Source organism: Aythya fuligula, chromosome 1 (assembly GCF_009819795.1).
Source record: "Aythya fuligula isolate bAytFul2 chromosome 1, bAytFul2.pri, whole genome shotgun sequence".
NCBI classification, from domain to species: Eukaryota; Metazoa; Chordata; class Aves; order Anseriformes; family Anatidae; genus Aythya; species Aythya fuligula.
The window spans coordinates 45,963,369-45,982,266 of NC_045559.1; the positions used below are offsets into that span (position 1 = coordinate 45,963,369).

Consider the following 18,898-nt stretch of genomic DNA (forward strand, 5'->3'; position numbering starts at 1 on the left):
ACAAATGCATCTATCAGGACATCCAGGTCAGCACAAAAGCCTGATCTTTTCATCTTGATATTGGCTCCTTAAGTCTATTTTAACTTCAATTTACACAAACACAAGCTTCTGTCAGAATGCTTCAGATGAGATCTCACATTACAATTAAAACATCTCACAGACTGCTACAACTGGAAAAGGCACTCCTGCCCCTTCCAAAACTCCCACGCCTCACTGTCTATTCCCAGCATTTCTCTTGTACTGACACTGGAGAGTGAAGCCACTACAGTGAACTGAAGAGAAAACCAATCCCACCAGAACTGGCTCCTTGAACCATACCATGCAGAGTAAGATCAGTACATGCACTGAAATAAATGCAAGATAGACTGCAAGCACAGTAGGTCCATCATCTTCAGTGCCAGTTAACTATTTGATTTGCCCAACTGTGCTGTGAAATTCTACCCTTATCCAACAGCTTAGGTCATCCTTCGATCTCCTTTTTTCCTCCTTCCTCAAATACAGACTTCAGTTACCTTGTTTCTGCTCTCTCTGTACACATAATGCCCCCTAGTGTGAACAATGCCAGGTGGCTAACCTGACAAATCTCATTTTGATTATTCTTATTTGTTGGCTTCCACTTTTATTTCTTTACTATGCCCTATGAATTTAGAAAAGAAAAAAAAACTACACCTGCTACACTTCCATAAGGTAAACCTTTTAATCCTTCAGCATCCAGGTTGGATGTTTGTTTCGTTGTTCTTTTCCTAATGTTTTTTTAAACATTCAAAATGTTTAAAATCTTAGAATTTCTGTTTCATTTTTTCTTATTTCATTTTTAATCAGGTATTCCACTCCCAAACTTTCCCATTCCACCCTCTAAAAGTCTTGCCAAAAGTCTCCATCTTTGTACCCTACTAGTAAGGATTTGTTTATTCTCTTTCACTAAGCATGAACATTTCTCTTATGTTGAAATCCAGTGACAGAGCTGCAGTAAGTACTCCTGATCTATTTCCTTATCTCTTCTTTAAGTTAAAAAAAAAACTAATTTACAATGTTTGAAGTACATTTATACAACAACAATTAGTCTGTTGTGGTTATTTTTATGCTGCTAATCATAACCTTTTCCACTTACTTTGATGAAAGTATCATTTGAGCACGTGGCTAAAAGATACTGACCACTTCTGTTATTGAACTGGCAGCAATTGACCTGCTCTGTGTGTTCTTCAAATATGTGCATACACTTGCCTGTTCTTGAATTCCAGATCTAGACAGAATTGAAGGAAAAATAACGCTTTAAAATATTTTCAGTGTACTTGATTTAAAAATATACATATATAAACTCCACTGGAATACAAATAATGTCCTAAAGCATTCTCAATTACACATCAGAAATGTTTGGAAGAGAAATAGAAAACATGTATATATATATTTAGACACAAAAAGCTGTAATTTTAAATTGTTTCTACTAATGTTGCCAAAATAGAGATATATACACTTTTCAAGAACCAGAACACAGTATCTACAGTCAAAGTTTCTAATGACAAAGAGTCTGTGACCAAATAGGACTGATCTGGTCTTATTAAAAGTCAGTTTTAGCTTATTATTAATTATATAAACTTTCACAGCAAAGTGTTTGAACAATTTAGAAATCAAAGGGGAAGGGGAAAAATCATCATTCAGATTAGAATCTGAGAGACTAGAATATCAATCAAGGTTTTGCTGCAATACCGAAGAATTAAAAATGAACAAATAATTCATATATAACAGAAAAATAATACGAAAAAAGCTTTATGGGCATTCATGTTATGAACAGGATTGGACTCATACATTATGCTCTACTTAAAATGAATCACCTGACAATACAAGGAAAATAACCATCATACATAAAGAATTACAACTAACATAGCTTCATTATAATTAACAGAGTATGCCTAATGTAACAAGTATAAGGTTTTTCATTTTGTTTTTCAACATCAGGTTTAAGACAGTTAAAAAAAGAATTAGTCCTAAGACTGTTCTGCTTGAATTGGTTAAAACTGAAATCGGAACTATCGCACTTAAAAAAAAAAAGTCTGTTTTCCATTTCCTTACCTTCACTTTTTTATCAGCTGAACAAGTTGCTACATACTTATCATCTGCAGAGAACGCACAACAGAGTATTTCATCTTCATGAGCAGTTATTTCCAGCAGCATCTCTCCACTTTCTGTTTTAAACACCTGAAGAAATACAATAAAGAAATCTTGTAACTGGCATATAATTTTGAAACGTGCTACACAAATTTAAATTTGTGTTCCTTCAAACAGATCTCTATGCTCTTTATTAAACTGGTTGCATTTTGAAAGCATTTATAATTTCAAGGTAACATAATATACGTGTAAAAACATTTAATTGGAGTTTCGATTTCGTAAAGATAATAGAAATTCTTAGGGAAAGAAATACTGAAAAAATATTTTTAAAAAGTTTCTGCATGCATTATGTGTTTAATTAATTATTTTTTTCTACCCTTTATGCCTAAGTCTAAACTTAAGTCTTCTAACATTTATGCCTTTTCTACTCTTTTAGGCTAAGTCCACATCCTCACTCATTTTAAGAATAACTGCACAAAATATCTATTAACAAAACCTAGTCTGTTATTAAAAGTACAAATTGCAGGTTGATATATCATGATATTCTTCCGCTGAAAGAAAGAATTTTAGCAGTGACTGATGATTTGGGGAAGGATGAGGAAAAAAAAAGTAATAGTAAGAAGTTGTACAGGATGACACAAATCTGTCTTGATCTGGTTGGAAGGAAGAAAAAAGCAGTTGGGAAGAAGTACTACAAATTAATCTTTTTTCCCCAAATTGTGAGATTTTGCTTTACAAGCATGAAAAAAATCAAGACATCCTTTCCTTTACAAGGGCACATACTCCTAAGTTACATAAACAAATCACAAACTCTTCTTTACAGCAGCATTCAGGATGCTACAATTCTGAAGTCCCTACGTTTCCCACTGTTTTTTTCATCAAACAGGAATATAATAACCATGTAATAGTTGGTCTTTGTTAAAACAATAAGATTAATATTAAAGGAAATCTAAAATTTACAGTAAATTCTGTGGAATATCTGTTCTTAATCTAATGCTATATTTGATTCCATGGAAACAGTAGTAGTAGTCTTAAAAATTGAAAAACATTAGTTTTATTTCCATGCCACTAATAGGAAAAACACAAATAAGTTCAAAGTTAATGCAAAAATATTATTAATTTTCCAATTTTTTCTTTCACGTAAGTTTAGGTTAAATGCAGTCACAATCCACAAATTTTCCTTTTTTTTTTTTTTTTTTTTTTTTTCTAGAAAATCAAGAAAAACAAGAAAACAGCAGTCTCAGTAACGAGGCCATGAAGGACAGAAGCACGGCACAGTAACTTCAACAGAGCATAAAACTAGTACATCCACCAAGCATCTCGTTAAGTGGATGCCACACAGAAGCCAGCAAATAAAATAAGCAAACGAACACCACCACACTAAATAGGCAAATGAACAGCAACTAAGGGCCACTTAGTATTTTTACTTTAGTACTGAACTTATCAAGCATCCAAAACAATACCAAAGGCTTGCAGAAAAGTTGCTCTTTACCCTTACCTTTGGCTGTCTGGAATATGGATACTTTACCAGGTTAGTGGCTGGCTGATTGCTAGTTTTCTCAAGAGCAGTTTGGCTCCCCTCCAGGCAGACTGCTGGCAAATTTGGATTAGTCACTTTCCTCTCTGTCTCCCCTTATCCACTTCCTAAGCACTTTGTACCTGTTTCCACTCTACTACTGTCCTCAACTTCTGGGGCTCATTTTTATCCCTAGATTTATTTCTTTCACATAAGAAAATTTACTTACTAAGCACCAAAGTAGTATAACATCCATTACAATCCCAAGGAAATTGCAGAGCTGTAACTGTCTTTTCAATTCTGTAGAAAATCCACTATGATGGGAAATATTTTTGCAAACAAATAGGAAACATGCTGGGATGTATTTCTTTGGCTGTGGGCTTTCTTGTATCATTAAAAGGTATTTCATGTTGATGTATTACACTCGTTAGAGTACAAACCTGATATCAAAGTTTAGTTTTTGAACTAGAAAATAATATTTTAAACATGCAACTTGATATTTATGTAATAATACATCCCTTTCAATGTCCACAATACATTCTAGATCCATAAGATCTTCATACCAAAAGAAAAGCAACAGGACTTTTAACAAACGTTATGAAAATAGTACACAGCGTTACATTTCACTCATGCATAGGCATTTTACCTGAAGTGTTTTATCAGCTCCACATGATGCTATTCTTTGCCTGTCCTGAGAAAAGCAGGCATGGTAAACCGCATCTTTATGTGGACGAACAACCAGACGGGAGAGGTTTTTCAAGGATTTTTTATTTCTGCAAGATAAGACAGTGGATTTTAGATGAGTAAGATTTCCTAGAGTTTATTATTCAAAATCCTCCCTAAAAAGATAACATTTGTTCAGACATCTTGAGCAGCAAGCTTTAGAAACAACTGGCTTCACAGCCTTCATGCAGAAGAAGGGAAACACAAATTACTCCTTTCCCTGAGAATTTTCGTTGCCCTCCAACACTTAAAGCTTAGGAACCATGAAAGATACTATGTGCATGAGGAACTAACATGCTACTTCATGCGCACAGCTGTTGCAGTGCAAGACAGTCTTCCTCATGACATCTTAATGAGGGGGTATGTGCTATGTCCAAATATAAACTTATTTACAAGACTTCTTGCTCTCCTACAGTTTCTCTTTGAATTTTACTCAAAAACAATCACACATTTGTTTTGATCTAAGGAAAAATATTTCAGTTTTACAGCAATGACTCATTTTTCATGGTTCTTGCCTCACTTCAAAAAAGACTTAGGATTAGTAGCAACCGTAATCATCCTGTTAAGCCAGGTGTTAATACAGAAAACTGTCACTGTAATAGGATGATTTTTGGTAATGAATATATTGTTACAAAATATTTTTTTTCTAGGGTCAATAAATCCATGTACTTTTTTGTTTTTTACGATCACCAGCTTCAATCTTCAGGCTCAGTGATTGAAAAAAATGAGTAAAATATCTTGAATAAGGTTACTTAGCTTTAGAATGAAAACAAATTTCACTGCAAAATAGTGAGTCATCAAAACATTTCTTCTTCCCTCATAAGGCTAAAATTACTAGTCAAGAGTACAACTTATTCATCTGCACATCCAGAAACCATTGTGAGAACCCTGTTCTAGGATTCAAGACAAAGTCATCCATCTTCATTCTGCTGATTTCAGCTTAAGTCTCCTACATCCAAAGTAAACGCCCTAAACTACCTGGAGATTGACTCTTCTAAAGCATGTATCTTTCAATTGTTTTTGTTATAATTCTGTTAGCTATTCAAAATGAAATAACCAAATATTCAGTGATGATAGTATTCAAGTCTGCCTGGTTTGATCTGCCTCGTTATTACCCTGATTACCCAAAAATCATTTTGTTTCGTAACATCAAGGATTGCAGAACAAAAACACTGAACGGGAGAATCTAATTGACAGTTACATGGTCAGATGACTACTGGACTACTTGATATACTGAAAAAATATTTATATACATATACTTTTTCCTTAAATAACTTAATAAGATACTATAGCATCAAAAAGTTATATAAATGCCAGAAATATCAAATTGGGGTAGAGATTTCAAAGCCTTTTAGTATTCTCACCTCACTACTTCCAAAAAATTGACAAGTTAACATAACTTTATTTTTTTTTTAAAGTGCATATTTTACTAGAAAATCTAACAATGTACTGCAAACACACACAATATTTGCCCCGCATTTCTAAATTTTCTAAAAAAATTTTAAAATTTTCAAAGAATCTCAATTTCATCTTTGTATAGATATTCAAAATTAACAAATCACTGAGTAAAAAAATATATTCCTTTACTTCTGTGTAAATATTACTAATTTGTAGCTTTACATATCCAGTTTCCCTCCTCGCACAAATGTCTGAAAATTGTTTCACGTACTTTTCCCATGAAAAACATTGTACTTTTTTAAGTCCTTATAAAAGCCATACACTATATTTAGTTGTACATGAAATGATTGTATTGAATCAAGGGATTAATAGATCAGCAGACGGATTATTGCTACTTACATCCATTCCAAATAAAATGCTCCTATTTCACTCTGAGCACGTAGCTTGGCTTGTTGATACACCTCTGATGTGTCTGGTTGACAAAGACCCAGCTGTATAATGTCAGGAAATGGCTGTCGCCCAAGAAGGTGCCCATTTAAAGACAGAAATTCCTGGAAATTCTCACGTACTATGCTATCCTATGTACAGAGCAGATAATATTTAGTAACACATACAGAGGATACATTAGCTAAGTGCACTTTGCTTTTTTAATTTCCTATATAGATTATGTTCTTACAGAAGCATTTAGTTCTACTTAGTTCTATTAGCAAGTACATATGATAGACTGAAATATATACAAGCAAGTTTAATTTCATACTGCCTGTATGTCTCACTTTTTAAAGTTTTCTATAGAAACTCCCATAAATACATAAATAACATGCAATTAAAGATAGAAAATCATATTTTGAACAGACTGATCATTTACCTTTCACATACCTTTTGATCCAGGACTGAACTATATTCCACATATTCATGAATCAGATGAGCAGGCCCTACCAATTCTGTTTTAGCTTTAATCCAATCTAGAGAAAACATAAGCTCACGGAGTTCCTACAAGAAATACAAATTAAAGTTCAGAGCATGAGTTCCAAGACTGCATCTAACTAAGAGTAGGAAAAGCACAAGAAAACACAATAGATATTTAATATACAATTAATATACAATCAACTTTAACTGGAGTACAATTGACTCCAGTTCAAAAGTTATGCGATTTCCTGTTTCCTGCTTCTTACTTGAATGGATATGAAAATTCTGGGTTTAGAAAACTAAGCTTGGTATTATAGGGAACCAAAGGATTGTTTCTTCTCTGATTAGTTGTACTAAGGAATGGGGAGGGTGAAACAAATCTTGACTTCTGTAGCATAGAAGACCTGATACAACTCTGAAAGAAGCTTCTTCTAGACCAGTCTGACAAAGATCAATCTGCTAATAGTGATCTGTTGTTGTTCACAAATGAAGAGTTTCAGTAAGAAAAAGATGTTATAGTTGCATTGAATTTAAAAATGAGAGCTACCTCTAGAAAAACAGAAGCAAGAAGTATTAAAATACTTGCTGGGATCAGAAAACTCTGGGAAGTGTACAGTCATAATGAGAGACGCTAAAGAATTCTGAGATGCTAGTTCTATAAAATATAAAAAGGCTAATTATAAAAACATCTTTCTTACAAACTGAAAGCAAAAAGACAGATAATCAATGAGATAAGTATGATTTTAAAAGATAGATTTGTAGCCCACAGTCATTTCGAAAATGCCTGTAGGTACACAAAATATATTCTATACAAGTCAGATAAACCATCTCAGAAGAGGTTCAGATGAAAAGTTTTAGCATGTGAAATAAAGCAATTAGTCACCAGCACCAAATACTATTCAAAGCATAAAGAGATCCAAGTGAAATTACAGAAAGTAGTTTCTACTACTGATCCATGGTTTGTATCTTATACTAACTTAGTACCTACAAAACAATAAGTGGCGAAAGTGATGGCAATTTTTTTTAAAGGCTCCAAGGTAATCCTAGAAACAGAGATATGCCCATCTAACTCCTGCCTAACATGAAACAGCTCCTGAAGTCTAGAGAATGAACATTTACACAGAAATTAATATGACATAATGGGAAAAAGTAACAATAATTCTATAGACAAAAAAATCTCTCTTCACCGATCTAATCAAATCATCTGAATAAATCGATTTACTTTTATCATACAATGTAGCGAGCCTGGATTTTCGGAAAAGCTTAGGGAAGATTTCTTATCAAATCCTCCTCACCAGGAAGAGAAAACAAAGAGAAAAACACAAACTGTTTTAAGAAATATTCTCATGAACTGGTTGAAAAGACAAAAAGACAAAGGGTAGAAATAAAGTAGTTTACATAGTAATAGACAGTGATTATCAGTGGACACCCTAAAGAACCTTACGTTCACTGTTTGTATATATGCACAGAAGCCTGGGAGCAGAGAGGTTTGAGAGGGAAGAAGTGGCCTGGATGGGAAGGGCAGGCATAAAGGAGAGAGGTGGGGGAAATCAAGAAAAGAAACAAAAACCCAGACAGAACTCACCTTCTGCATGTTGGCACCAGCCATGTGATATGCTAGGAAGTTATACCAGTACATGCAATCCTCTTGAGATGGAATAGGCATGTTAAGCTTGTAATGTTTCTTGTACTGATTGACTATGTTTTTATGTAGCTCCTGCAACATGAATCAAAACACACCTTCAGTGAATACTGTATGGACTGACTTTAGCATTGAGGTTTATATTATTGTTATTTCTCAAAATAAGATGTCAACAGATGAAATAAGAAAAAATTATCTTCAAAAACTGTACATATAATTTATTGTAAAAGCTTTCCCCAGAAACAGTCTCCAGATATTAAAGCCAGAAAAGCAAGCTGATAACCTTCCTTCTTAGACTGAGAACAGCTCTCGAGTCACTACAATAAACAATAAATATATACATAATATAATATAGCCAATATATATATAATATAGCCAACAATAAAAACTACCCTTACATATGTAGAACTAAAGCAAGACTAGAAAACATACGTGAATCTAAAGCCAGCAATTTGCGTTTTCTTCATATCTACTCTTTCTGCCCCTTCCTTCAAAACTGATAAATTTGGCCCAACTTTTAGGACATCGCCCTGCAAGCACTGCCTTAAATTGAGAAAAGAAGTAAAAACCATTTCTCAGTATTACAGAAGAAATTTTCTATTCTGGTAGGGTCTTGATTTCTTTGGAATTATCAATGGAACACTCCCTCTCCTCATGGAAACACCTTTGACAGAGACACAATGTGTTAAGAATCTTCTCTCAGATTAGCCTGAACACAGGCTAGGCAGCAAGTAGAGAGAATGGCTCCAGAGAATGGCTTGGGGTACTCATGTATGAAAAACTTGACATTTCATTGAAAACTTGACAATGTGCTCTTGCAGCCCAGAAACCATATTCCGTGCTGCATCAAATGAAGTGTAGCTAGCAGGTCAAAGGAGGAGATTCTATTTAACAAAGGAACATTTTGTGAATGCCCAACTTTGGGAGAACAGAGTTAGAGGTAAGTAGATTAGTTAAAACTGTACCTGAAGCTGGTTGCGATTCTTCTCTGTAAGAAAGTCAAGTTGAAGATCATGTAAATAATAGTGAAATGACTTCCCATTACGATCACAGAACAATAGTGATTTGTTAACAAATTCCTGCAGTATATCTTCGACTTCTTCGGTTTCCATATCCCAAAGAATACAGAACACCTAAAAAAGCACATTAAGACAGAAAAGATAATCAGAACTAATATCATAAAAGAAGTGTTAACTGACAACAAAACACATGGTAAAAGTTATGGACATTTTACAAACTGTAGTAAATTCAGTAAGTTACTAGTTCTTTCATACCAGACTATGTATATGACAGATAATACAAATTAACCCTTCATTTGTCCATTTGTGCTGACTTATGATGGTCATATCTTTTCTTAAGAGAGACGAATTTCTTAAGAGTTTAAGCCTTCAGAGAGCTCAATTATTAGTTAGCACAACTAACTAAAGAGCTATATATGCAGTGCATGTTAAACCAATATTATGAACAAGTTTATTCAGTTACAATTTTTTAGTTTCACTACTGACAATAAAAGTCATGATACAACAATGGACCCAATCTACCATTAATTATTAAGTTGAATAAACAAGTTATACACAGTTACAAATTTTATGACTAATTCATTGCTTCTAACTCACTAAAAATCACAGAATATCCCAAGTTGAATGGGGTCCACGAGGACCACAGACCAACACATATACACAAAGTAACAACAAAAAAAAACCCACACTGCATTTTTGTTATTACCTTAGTAGGTACTTTAACATCTTTTGGAAGAATAGAGAGGTCTTTATAGTAGTCTTTAAAATCATTATCCAGTTGCTCAACACTTATGGACATTGCTTCATCAAGGGCTTCATAATCATAAGACGAAGATTTTCTTATTCTTTTAAATTGCTTGTTCTGCAGCTGTTTGAGATAGTACTCCCAGCGACTGGGGAAGTCTCGCAATAATGCGCCTATCAATGATATCACAAGAGGAGAACCTGAAGGAAGAAAATAAAGTTAATCTTGGAGGTTTTCAAGGAATAATTCAATAGTTTAGTAGTTGAATAAATCTGGTAATTTTCCCAATTCATTGGTAAAATTCTTGAGACATGGAAGACGAACAAAGTATGTTATCTTCAGATGTTATTAAAAACATGTTAAAATATGTTATTTGCATATATTATAACATGCAGACATCTGAAAAAACACTAAGTTATCATCTTTTAAATATACTGGAAAAAATACACTGAAAAGAACTACTTGAAAAATCATCATGAGACACCTTTGTTTAAAGAAACAGAAGGCATCCAACAAACACGTGTGTTTTACTTAAGGGATACAGTATCAAGGAATGTTTCCCTCCTCTTTCTCTAAGTCAAAACATAGAAGAAAAAAAATCCATTGAATGGTAAATGGCAAGTTAAAAAGTAGAAAGTATCATACCTTTGCATTCTCTTATAATGCAGTTAGCTTGTTCTGGCAGTTCTGATATTTTCATATTCACAAACAGGGATAAAACCTCCAGTCCTTTCTCATGTGCAAGTCCACTTTCTACATGAATCTCGTATTTATTGCCTAGACACAGAAACACAGGGAAAAAATGAAAAAAGATTTTTTTTTGAATGCTGTGGAAATGAAGATTATTTTCTGATAAAAATCTGGAGCAAAGGATCTGGTTCATGACTTTATGCATAGTATTTTATTCTTAGTACTAAGCATGTGCTTAGTACTAAGAATAGTAGAAAGTAGTATAATAAATCTCAAGTTTTCGTTATGGAAAAAAAATAAATAGCATTAAGTACATATCATAGCAGCGACTTCTTCATACTGTAATCAGTTTAACAGCAGCAGCGTCACACAGCCTAATTTATCCTGTTGAGAATCACTGCACTCTTCAATGTAGATGTTGAACTTTTAGGATAACATTTAACATGTATTTCATGTAAGAGCATAAGGTCTTAGAGAACAGTCTTCTGAAACTGTCACTTGTGCACAAGTTGACACAGGTTCTATCAGATTCTTTTAAAAGCTCACAAAACCAAACTGCATACATATATAATCATGATTTGTAGTGCAGGATAAGAAACTGTTCCTTACCAGACACAGCATCTGTTACACTCCTGTCCCGGCTGGTAATAAGAACTTGACATTGATTATCAAATGCTTTTAATACCCAGGAATCCCAAATATCATCCAGGACCAAAAGAGACCTAGGACAAGAAAAAACATTGCAGATTTCAGATCAACTATTAGTAATTTCAGATCAACCATTAGTAATAAGACCCAGTATTTCATCTTAATTATTAAAGAACATTTTCAGAATTAATAACATACCACTTTATAATTTTCTTCCACTAACATGTAAGGTATCTTAAGAAGGCATTAAACAGTGTGCTAGAAAGCTGAATGCAAGTATCTCCAGAATAAAGTTTTTAGTATTTATTGCTTTTACTTTAACCATTTCACCATTTTATCCAATTTTTACCCATTTATGGCTGCAATTGAAGTGCACTTGATAAATATCGTTTTAAAGACTATTTCCATTAGAAGATGTCAGGAAAATCAGAAATATTTACTCCATTTTTTTAACAGAATTCTGCTTGACACAAGCTAGAGATATACTTTGAGATAAACAATTTCAACTTCCTCTTAACTCAAAAATTAGGATAAATTTTTTCCTCAGAAAGAGTAGTCAGGCATTGGAATGGGTTGCCCAGGGAGGTGGTGGAGTCACCATACCCAGGGATGTTTAAGGAAAGGTTGGACATGGTGCTTAGGGACATGGTTTTGTGGGTGACATTGGTGGCAGGGGGATGGTTGGACCAGATGATGGTGGAGGTCTTTTCCAACCTTAATAATTCTACAGTAAAACAGAAAAAGGAAAAGCAAAAGATGAGAGAGTTAGGATGTTCTCTTATGTTTTTTTTTTTAGACACAGAAACATGTAAACATTACACAGACACTTTAGATGATTAGACCAAAGTAACTGACAAAACTTTCAGAGTAAAAGAAAAATGTTTCATTTTACTGACATCACCTGGGATATTTGCGCAGCATTAGCAAACGAAGACGATCTTTAGCCTCCTCAATGTTAAGTGGTGGTCTCTGTGAAAGAGTAGAGTCGTGTTCTAATCTACTACACAGATTTTGTAGTTTTATAAGGAGCCCTGCTTTGTCCTGTTTTCCAACAGAGATCCAGTGAACTCCTCCTGGAAAGTAATCTGACAGGAACAACAGTGTTAATCATGCTTTACATTTAAAACTATAAGTATATATAGCAGATTAGAACAGCAATCAGTAATGCAATTTAAATTAAAATATAAACTGCAAAGTCAATTGCCAGCAACCTTAAAACTCGTTAACACCATTAACACAGAAAGTTGATTCTACAAGACTACTGTTTTTTACTTTTAAAGGAACAGACTCTGTAGGGCAAGCTCCCACAGAGAATTCACACTGCCACTGATGCTGCCCCTCCTCTCTACTTGCATTCCTGCCTGATCTTTGACAACCCCTTCTGCATCCAACCTTCCTGCTACTCCGACTCAGCATTCATTGTTTTCACCCTTCAGAAAGAGGCTGGAATGTGAAATCATTACAAAACAGTGAGTAAGAAAGCATCTAGAAGAGTCAACTGCAGCAGAGGATGATGTATTCTCTATCCCTCCATCATGTTTTCTATTATCTCAGTTGCATTTTCTTCTCCAAGTGTCCTATGCAGAAAAAATACTAGAAAATTATTTAATTTATGATACACTAACTGTAAGCTAACATAATACTAGTATAATCACACCACAAACACGTGTCATTATTAAAATCTATGTTATGTTTTGAGCATGATTTTTTAAACTCACATAGCACGGGTAAAAGTCTGACTCAACAAGCAGAGTCCAAAAGGAATAAAGACTAAAATGATTATTTTACACTGACAGAAATAACAATTTCAGGTTAATTAAGGGTATATCTACTCTCATAAACCAAAGCAGATTCCATGATGAAAAGGTATTCTCAATCTTTTTCCATACATTAGTAAAATATTAAGTGGTCCTAGAGCACTAAATGGCTATGAAAGCTATAACTTGCAAGCAAACATTTCAAAACCATCTATGGAATTTAGCAACCTAAATACTAAATTACTTTTAAGATGACATAAAAATACTTCATCATACGCACCCAATATGTGTATACTTGTAGCAATCTATAAAAACAGAGGTGTTTCTATAAAGGTACCTTCCAAGAGCTGGTGATCCCTTAAAGCTTCTGCTGTTAAAACAGTCTTCCCACAGCCTGCCATTCCGTAAACCGTGACCCAGCCTGGATCACTTCCCAAGCTGCACAGTTTCTGTTTAATAGCATCTACCAGTTCTGGCCGAGTGACAAACACAACCGGTCTTTGTGGTACTCCTCCTTCACAGAGAACTGTCTTAACTGAAGTTAAAAACAAGAAACGTGAAAATTGAAAGTAATTTCTAAATATGACACCTCTTCAAAACAAAGCAAAACAGAAACAAAACAAAGAATTCTCTACCAATAACTAGTGACTTTTTTCCCTAGCTCATGTCCCATACAAATGCTTTAAAAGCTACCAGACTAACAACACCAGATACTGAAAAAATATTGCTTGTTTGACATAAATTACTAAGCAGGTACCAACTTCTCACCTACGGTAGTGTTCCAATTATTAACTATATATTCTGCAAGCTAGACCTAGTTACATCAATCCCAAGGAGGGAAAAGAATTAACAACACCAATAGAAATTATGGCAAACAAACACAGGAGCTCAACATTACTCTTCCCAACAGCCAAGTCACTTTCTCAGCCACAAGTTACTGTCCCAAGGATGCAGCAGAAAACAAAATATGTTATGTAGGGCTTTTACTTTGTGGTTAACAGCACAGCATTGTGGCCCATTGTGACCCATGCCATCCTTCCTTTGACTGAAACTAAGACAGCAGAACTTGTAAAAGGGCAGCTAAAGCATAACAGGAAAGTAAATGTGCACCTGATCTGTCCACTAATGGCCACACAATGGACTGCAAGGTGCTGTGCATATTATACTAACAAATTTTTTAAGTCTTACTCAGGTAATCAAAAACCATGTCTCTCTGATGCTTCTTAAAATGTACAGTGCCAAAAATATACTGTAAGATTTTTTTTTTAGTCAATGCCGTAAGAAGGCTCATTCCATTAGAAATTACCAATTTATTTTATATCAATCAACAATGACAATAACGACAACTTATGTAAAGTTTAGGAACTTAGAGTGACTAAAAGATCTGGTTAAGAAATAACCAATTAATTAGATCAACTGTTGGTAACTACTGGTAGGAGATGGTGAGAGATTATAGGTTAATCTTCAGGGAAAATGTCAGTATTTTGGAGGATTCAGCTTTTTATGTTAGATTTAGTTTCTTTAATATATACGAGTCTTTTTTCAACTTAAGTAAAATGTTACAACTTACAAAAAAAAACAAACAGGAAGTTACCAGTCTTTTCAAATACACATCACTAAATAAGCACATTTTCAAGATGATCTATGAATGTCATAACCATCCTCTCCTACCATATTAAATATATGAAATAAAGGAATACTGATTATTGTGCTAGCAAAACAAGCAAATACACTTGTCATTTACTCCTGCTTCATTGGAACAGGTATTATAGATAGTCACTTAGCAAGGAATAAAAATACAACTTCTCTTCACTTTCAAGCACAGGGATCGCTGTAGTTACACTTACCGTAAGAAGTCATTCCATCCACAGAACTCTTTCCATTACCAGAGGAGAAGACAGGAATGCCATCCTGAAGAAGTGCAGCAAGATCTCTGTACCCTTCATGAAGCAGTGCATTATAAAAGGATCTATATGAATTATTATCTTTTGTAAGAATAATGTTTATTAGCATAGCTGCTCGCTCCTTCTGTGTGATCTAGAATAAATATTAGAACAGATGTTATACAAAACTGGGAGAACTCAGAAATCATCTAATCTATCCCTCTGTCAGTTATAGACCAAGATTATACTTACAGAAACAAGCAACAATTTGAGCAAGCCCTCAGCTCAACTTTATGAGGTGCAATAAAGACTGCAAGCTAAGCTTACAATTAAAAATGTGCTGAATCCAGTAATGATGAGCAGAAACAATTATTTTTAAAAAGGACAATAAAACACATAAGCAGCCTAGGAAGATTAAAAAACAGTGAGAGATGATTCTACCTGTTGTTTCACTTTCTCTTCCTCCTGTAATGTTAGTACTTGATCAGCTACCATATGATCCATAATATAAGAGGTCTTGATGTCTCTCTCCAGAGCTTGACGATTCATAAGTAAATAATTTCTACTCTTCACATCCATGTTTCTTCAGTGTGTCTTTGTTTCTACAGTGTGTCTTCAAAAAAGCAAAAAAAAAAAAAAAAAAAAAAAAAAATAGAAGTCAAGCGGGAACCAGAACATAACTTGTAAGTACAATGAAAACAGTTTTAAAGTATCTTATGAATTTTTATGTTAGAGTTAGAAAAAGCAGCAGAGCAGCTGCGTTAACAAAGAACAGAGTGAAATCTTCAGGCAAGCTTCTGCAGTTTGTAATAGCAATCTAAACTATTTAGTTGTTTTTCACTTCTGTTCTGATAAAATTATTTTTATACCACTGTTGCATAAGTTTAGTTACACTGCTTGAGACCTACTGGTCCAGCTTGGCTGGACAGCACAGTAGCATCAAGAAAGTACAGAGGAAATGTAGTATAATTCCTCTTCAACAGAGTAAAAAAGATACATTAAATATTTAAGTTTTTGTAGTTCACAAGCTACTGTGAACATGAATAATAGTTTTCAGGTATTACGTAGATACCAAATGAAATTGTCTTAAATCAAAACATCCAAATGAACGTTACCATAATTAATCTACTACAGTCTAATACAGTGTTCAGTTTTGGGCCCCTCACTATAAGGGCATCCAGGTGCTGGAGCATGCCCAAAGAGCAATGAAGCTTGTGAAGGGTCTGGAGAACAAGTCTTATGAGGAGTGGCTGAGGGAGCGGGGGTTATTTATGCTGGAGGAGAGGAGGCTCAGGGCAGACTTTATCATGCTCTACAACTACCTTAAAAGAGGCAAGGTAGGAATCAGGCTCTTCTCCCATGCACCAAGTGACAAGACAAGAGGAAACAGCCTTAAATTTTGCCAGGAGAGGTTTAAAGTTGGATATTAAGAAAAATTTCTTCTCTGAAAGGGTTGTGCTGCATTAGAACAGGCTGCCCAGTGAAGTGGTTGAGTCACCATCTGTGGAGGTCTTCAAAAGCTGTGTAGATGTAGAGCTCAGGGACGTGGTTTAACAGTTCACTTGGCAGTGATAGGTTAACAGTTGGACCATACGATATTAGCGGCCTTTTCTAACCTAAACAATTTATGACTTTCCACAAGTGCTCCACTTGGAGGCATATAAAGCAGGTATAAATATAAATATATCCATATAAAGACTTCATGTAAACATATACACTGTATGTATAAAGACTTCAGTCTTTATAAATTAATGAGACTCAATAAACTACTTGCATTCGCTGTGAGAATGGAAGTTTTAAATTAAAAAAAAAAAAAAAAAAAAAAAAAAAAAACAGATACATACTGATAATTTTGGGGGTGACAGCCCAAAAACATTAATTGAGGTCCTTTATCACATTTCTGTCACTTTATGTTTACAAAAACTTGCAGAATTAAAGATTCACGGCCTGTGCAAGCTTCTCACATATTTGCCAAGTGCTTCTGTGTATTCCCTCCTCGCTCTACGTACCTCAAAATTCTGAAGTCCTTGGATCGTGTAATGGGGACACAAGGACAGCTCCTGCGGTTGGCAGCACTGGGCCGAGCTACAACCAAAAACAAACCCTCAGAGACTCCCACAACATCAACCCAGCGTCCTCCAGCTCCAGGACTCCCCCCAGGTGCACTCCGATCCCAACACACACCGGAGCACCCACTCCTGCCAAAGGCCGGGCTAAACCTTCCTTTGGCAGCCCCTGGCGCACAACCATACTTTAACACGCTTCCAAAATTAAAGCTATTTTGGGGGGAAAAGCTTTTCAATACTGACCAAGACACCAATCGCTCCTTTCCCCTGCACTCCCAGGCAGGTACCGAGGCCGGTGGCGCACCGGGGCTGGCTGCAGGAGCTTTTCCTTTTCCTTTCCCTTTCCCTTTCTCTTTCCCCAGCCGCGCAGCGAAACCAGAACAAAAACCGCAGCGGTCGCAGCCGCCTCCCCGCACCCCGCCCGCCCCCGCGGGGGGGACGTCTCCCCGTGTCCCCCCGAGGCGGGGAGGGCGATGCCGGTTACCTGCCCCTGCCGCTCGGTGCCGCCGGCTCCGAGGCCTCGCCCGGAGCAGCAGCCGCTCCCCGCCCAAGCGGCGGCCCCCCCCACGGCCGCTTCCTCCTTCCGGGCCCGAGGGCGGGCGGAGCGGCGGGGCCGTCCCGGTGCCGGCGGCAGCCCCCGCCCCGCCCCGCGGCGCACAGCGGCCGGAGCCCGGAGCCCAGAGCCCGTGGCCGCCGCCCCACGCCGGCGCAGAGCCGCGGCGGAGGCCTCGGCGGCGCGCTGCGAGCCCTGGTGGCCTGCTGAGGCGGGCACGCGCCTGACGTGGCGAGCTCGGGGCCGCGCTTCTCGCCCCGAGCCGTTTTTCCGTGCTGCTCCCCACAAGGCCCGCTCTCAGCCCCGCTGGTGTCGGAGGGGACACGAAGCAGCGTCTCTGATAGCAGGTTGTGAGGGGGGACGCGTTTTATTTTACTTTTTCCTGTTTCAAGCTCAGAGCACGCGCCCCGGTGCCGTTACTTGCTGGCAGCCCAAAGCTTCGGCCGCTTGTGACACTTTTAAACAGGTCCCTGTAGGCGTGCATGCAACCAAGTAAGTATCTCTGGCATCCAAACGTTTATATTTCGACGTGTGCCTCAGCTGCAGTGCTAGGGAGTGATTCGGAAAGAAGCACCGCGCTCCGGTCCCAAACGGTGCTAAACCGAGTCCGGCACGGGTTCAATTAATCTCTTTTTAATTAAGTGCTGGCGGACTCGGGTCTGACGCTGCCTCTGAGTCTCCACGTGGCTGGGCAGATTGTGAGCTTCTGCTGCCTTTGAAAGTGGAGATTCACTTAGCTGGACCTCACTTTTAATGAAAATAACAGTTTTTATTTTATCTAAATATATTATTTTATTATTCTTCCGTATTTTTTCAGTGAATGGCTTCATATTAGCTCCTGCCTGTAGTTTCACAGATGAAATAATTGCAACAGGATCATATCTAAATTAAATATTTATTTGTAATGCCACGTTTATAAATGAGAGGTAACATGTTTTAAAATGTACAAGTACTTAAAACAGGTTACAGAAACTTCTGCTAATACCGTGACAATAATCACCAACTATAAAAATAATTATCGTGCTTATTTCAGTTCTTGTGCTTTTAAATATCTCTTCAAAATGGCTAAAATAACAGCTAACAACAGCTAAAATATTTCTGGAAAGGTGAAATAAGCAAAGGTTTGAAGAGTCTGTGCTCAGTTTGAAAACTGTTCTCTGTTGTATGTAAAAAAAAAAAAAAAAAGTCTTAACAAAGTCTTATGAAAGTATTGTGGCATTTTATGGAACTTCACCTCGCTAGGTAA

The 18,898-nt window shown here is 36.3% G+C and overlaps 1 protein-coding gene across 1 annotated transcript in view; it reads right to left on the reverse strand.

Moving 5' to 3' along the window:
* The window catches only part of APAF1 (apoptotic peptidase activating factor 1), a 33,586-nt gene extending 15,930 nt beyond the window's left edge, over nucleotides 1–17,656 (reverse strand). The window contains exons 1-16 of the mRNA XM_032201275.1: nucleotides 17,584–17,656; nucleotides 17,043–17,118; nucleotides 15,475–15,646; nucleotides 14,998–15,187; nucleotides 13,488–13,685; nucleotides 12,295–12,478; nucleotides 11,355–11,467; nucleotides 10,701–10,832; nucleotides 10,017–10,255; nucleotides 9,257–9,424; nucleotides 8,235–8,366; nucleotides 6,620–6,733; nucleotides 6,143–6,321; nucleotides 4,269–4,395; nucleotides 2,071–2,196; nucleotides 1,112–1,243 (exon numbers count right to left, since the gene is read on the reverse strand). Coding sequence (XP_032057166.1) covers nucleotides 1,112–1,243; nucleotides 2,071–2,196; nucleotides 4,269–4,395; nucleotides 6,143–6,321; nucleotides 6,620–6,733; nucleotides 8,235–8,366; nucleotides 9,257–9,424; nucleotides 10,017–10,255; nucleotides 10,701–10,832; nucleotides 11,355–11,467; nucleotides 12,295–12,478; nucleotides 13,488–13,685; nucleotides 14,998–15,187; nucleotides 15,475–15,612 — 2,172 coding nt within the window. The 5' untranslated portion in view covers nucleotides 15,613–15,646; nucleotides 17,043–17,118; nucleotides 17,584–17,656. The remainder of the gene's footprint in view (nucleotides 1–1,111; nucleotides 1,244–2,070; nucleotides 2,197–4,268; nucleotides 4,396–6,142; nucleotides 6,322–6,619; nucleotides 6,734–8,234; nucleotides 8,367–9,256; nucleotides 9,425–10,016; nucleotides 10,256–10,700; nucleotides 10,833–11,354; nucleotides 11,468–12,294; nucleotides 12,479–13,487; nucleotides 13,686–14,997; nucleotides 15,188–15,474; nucleotides 15,647–17,042; nucleotides 17,119–17,583) is intronic.
* Between the last annotated feature and the right edge of the window lie 1,242 nt (nucleotides 17,657–18,898).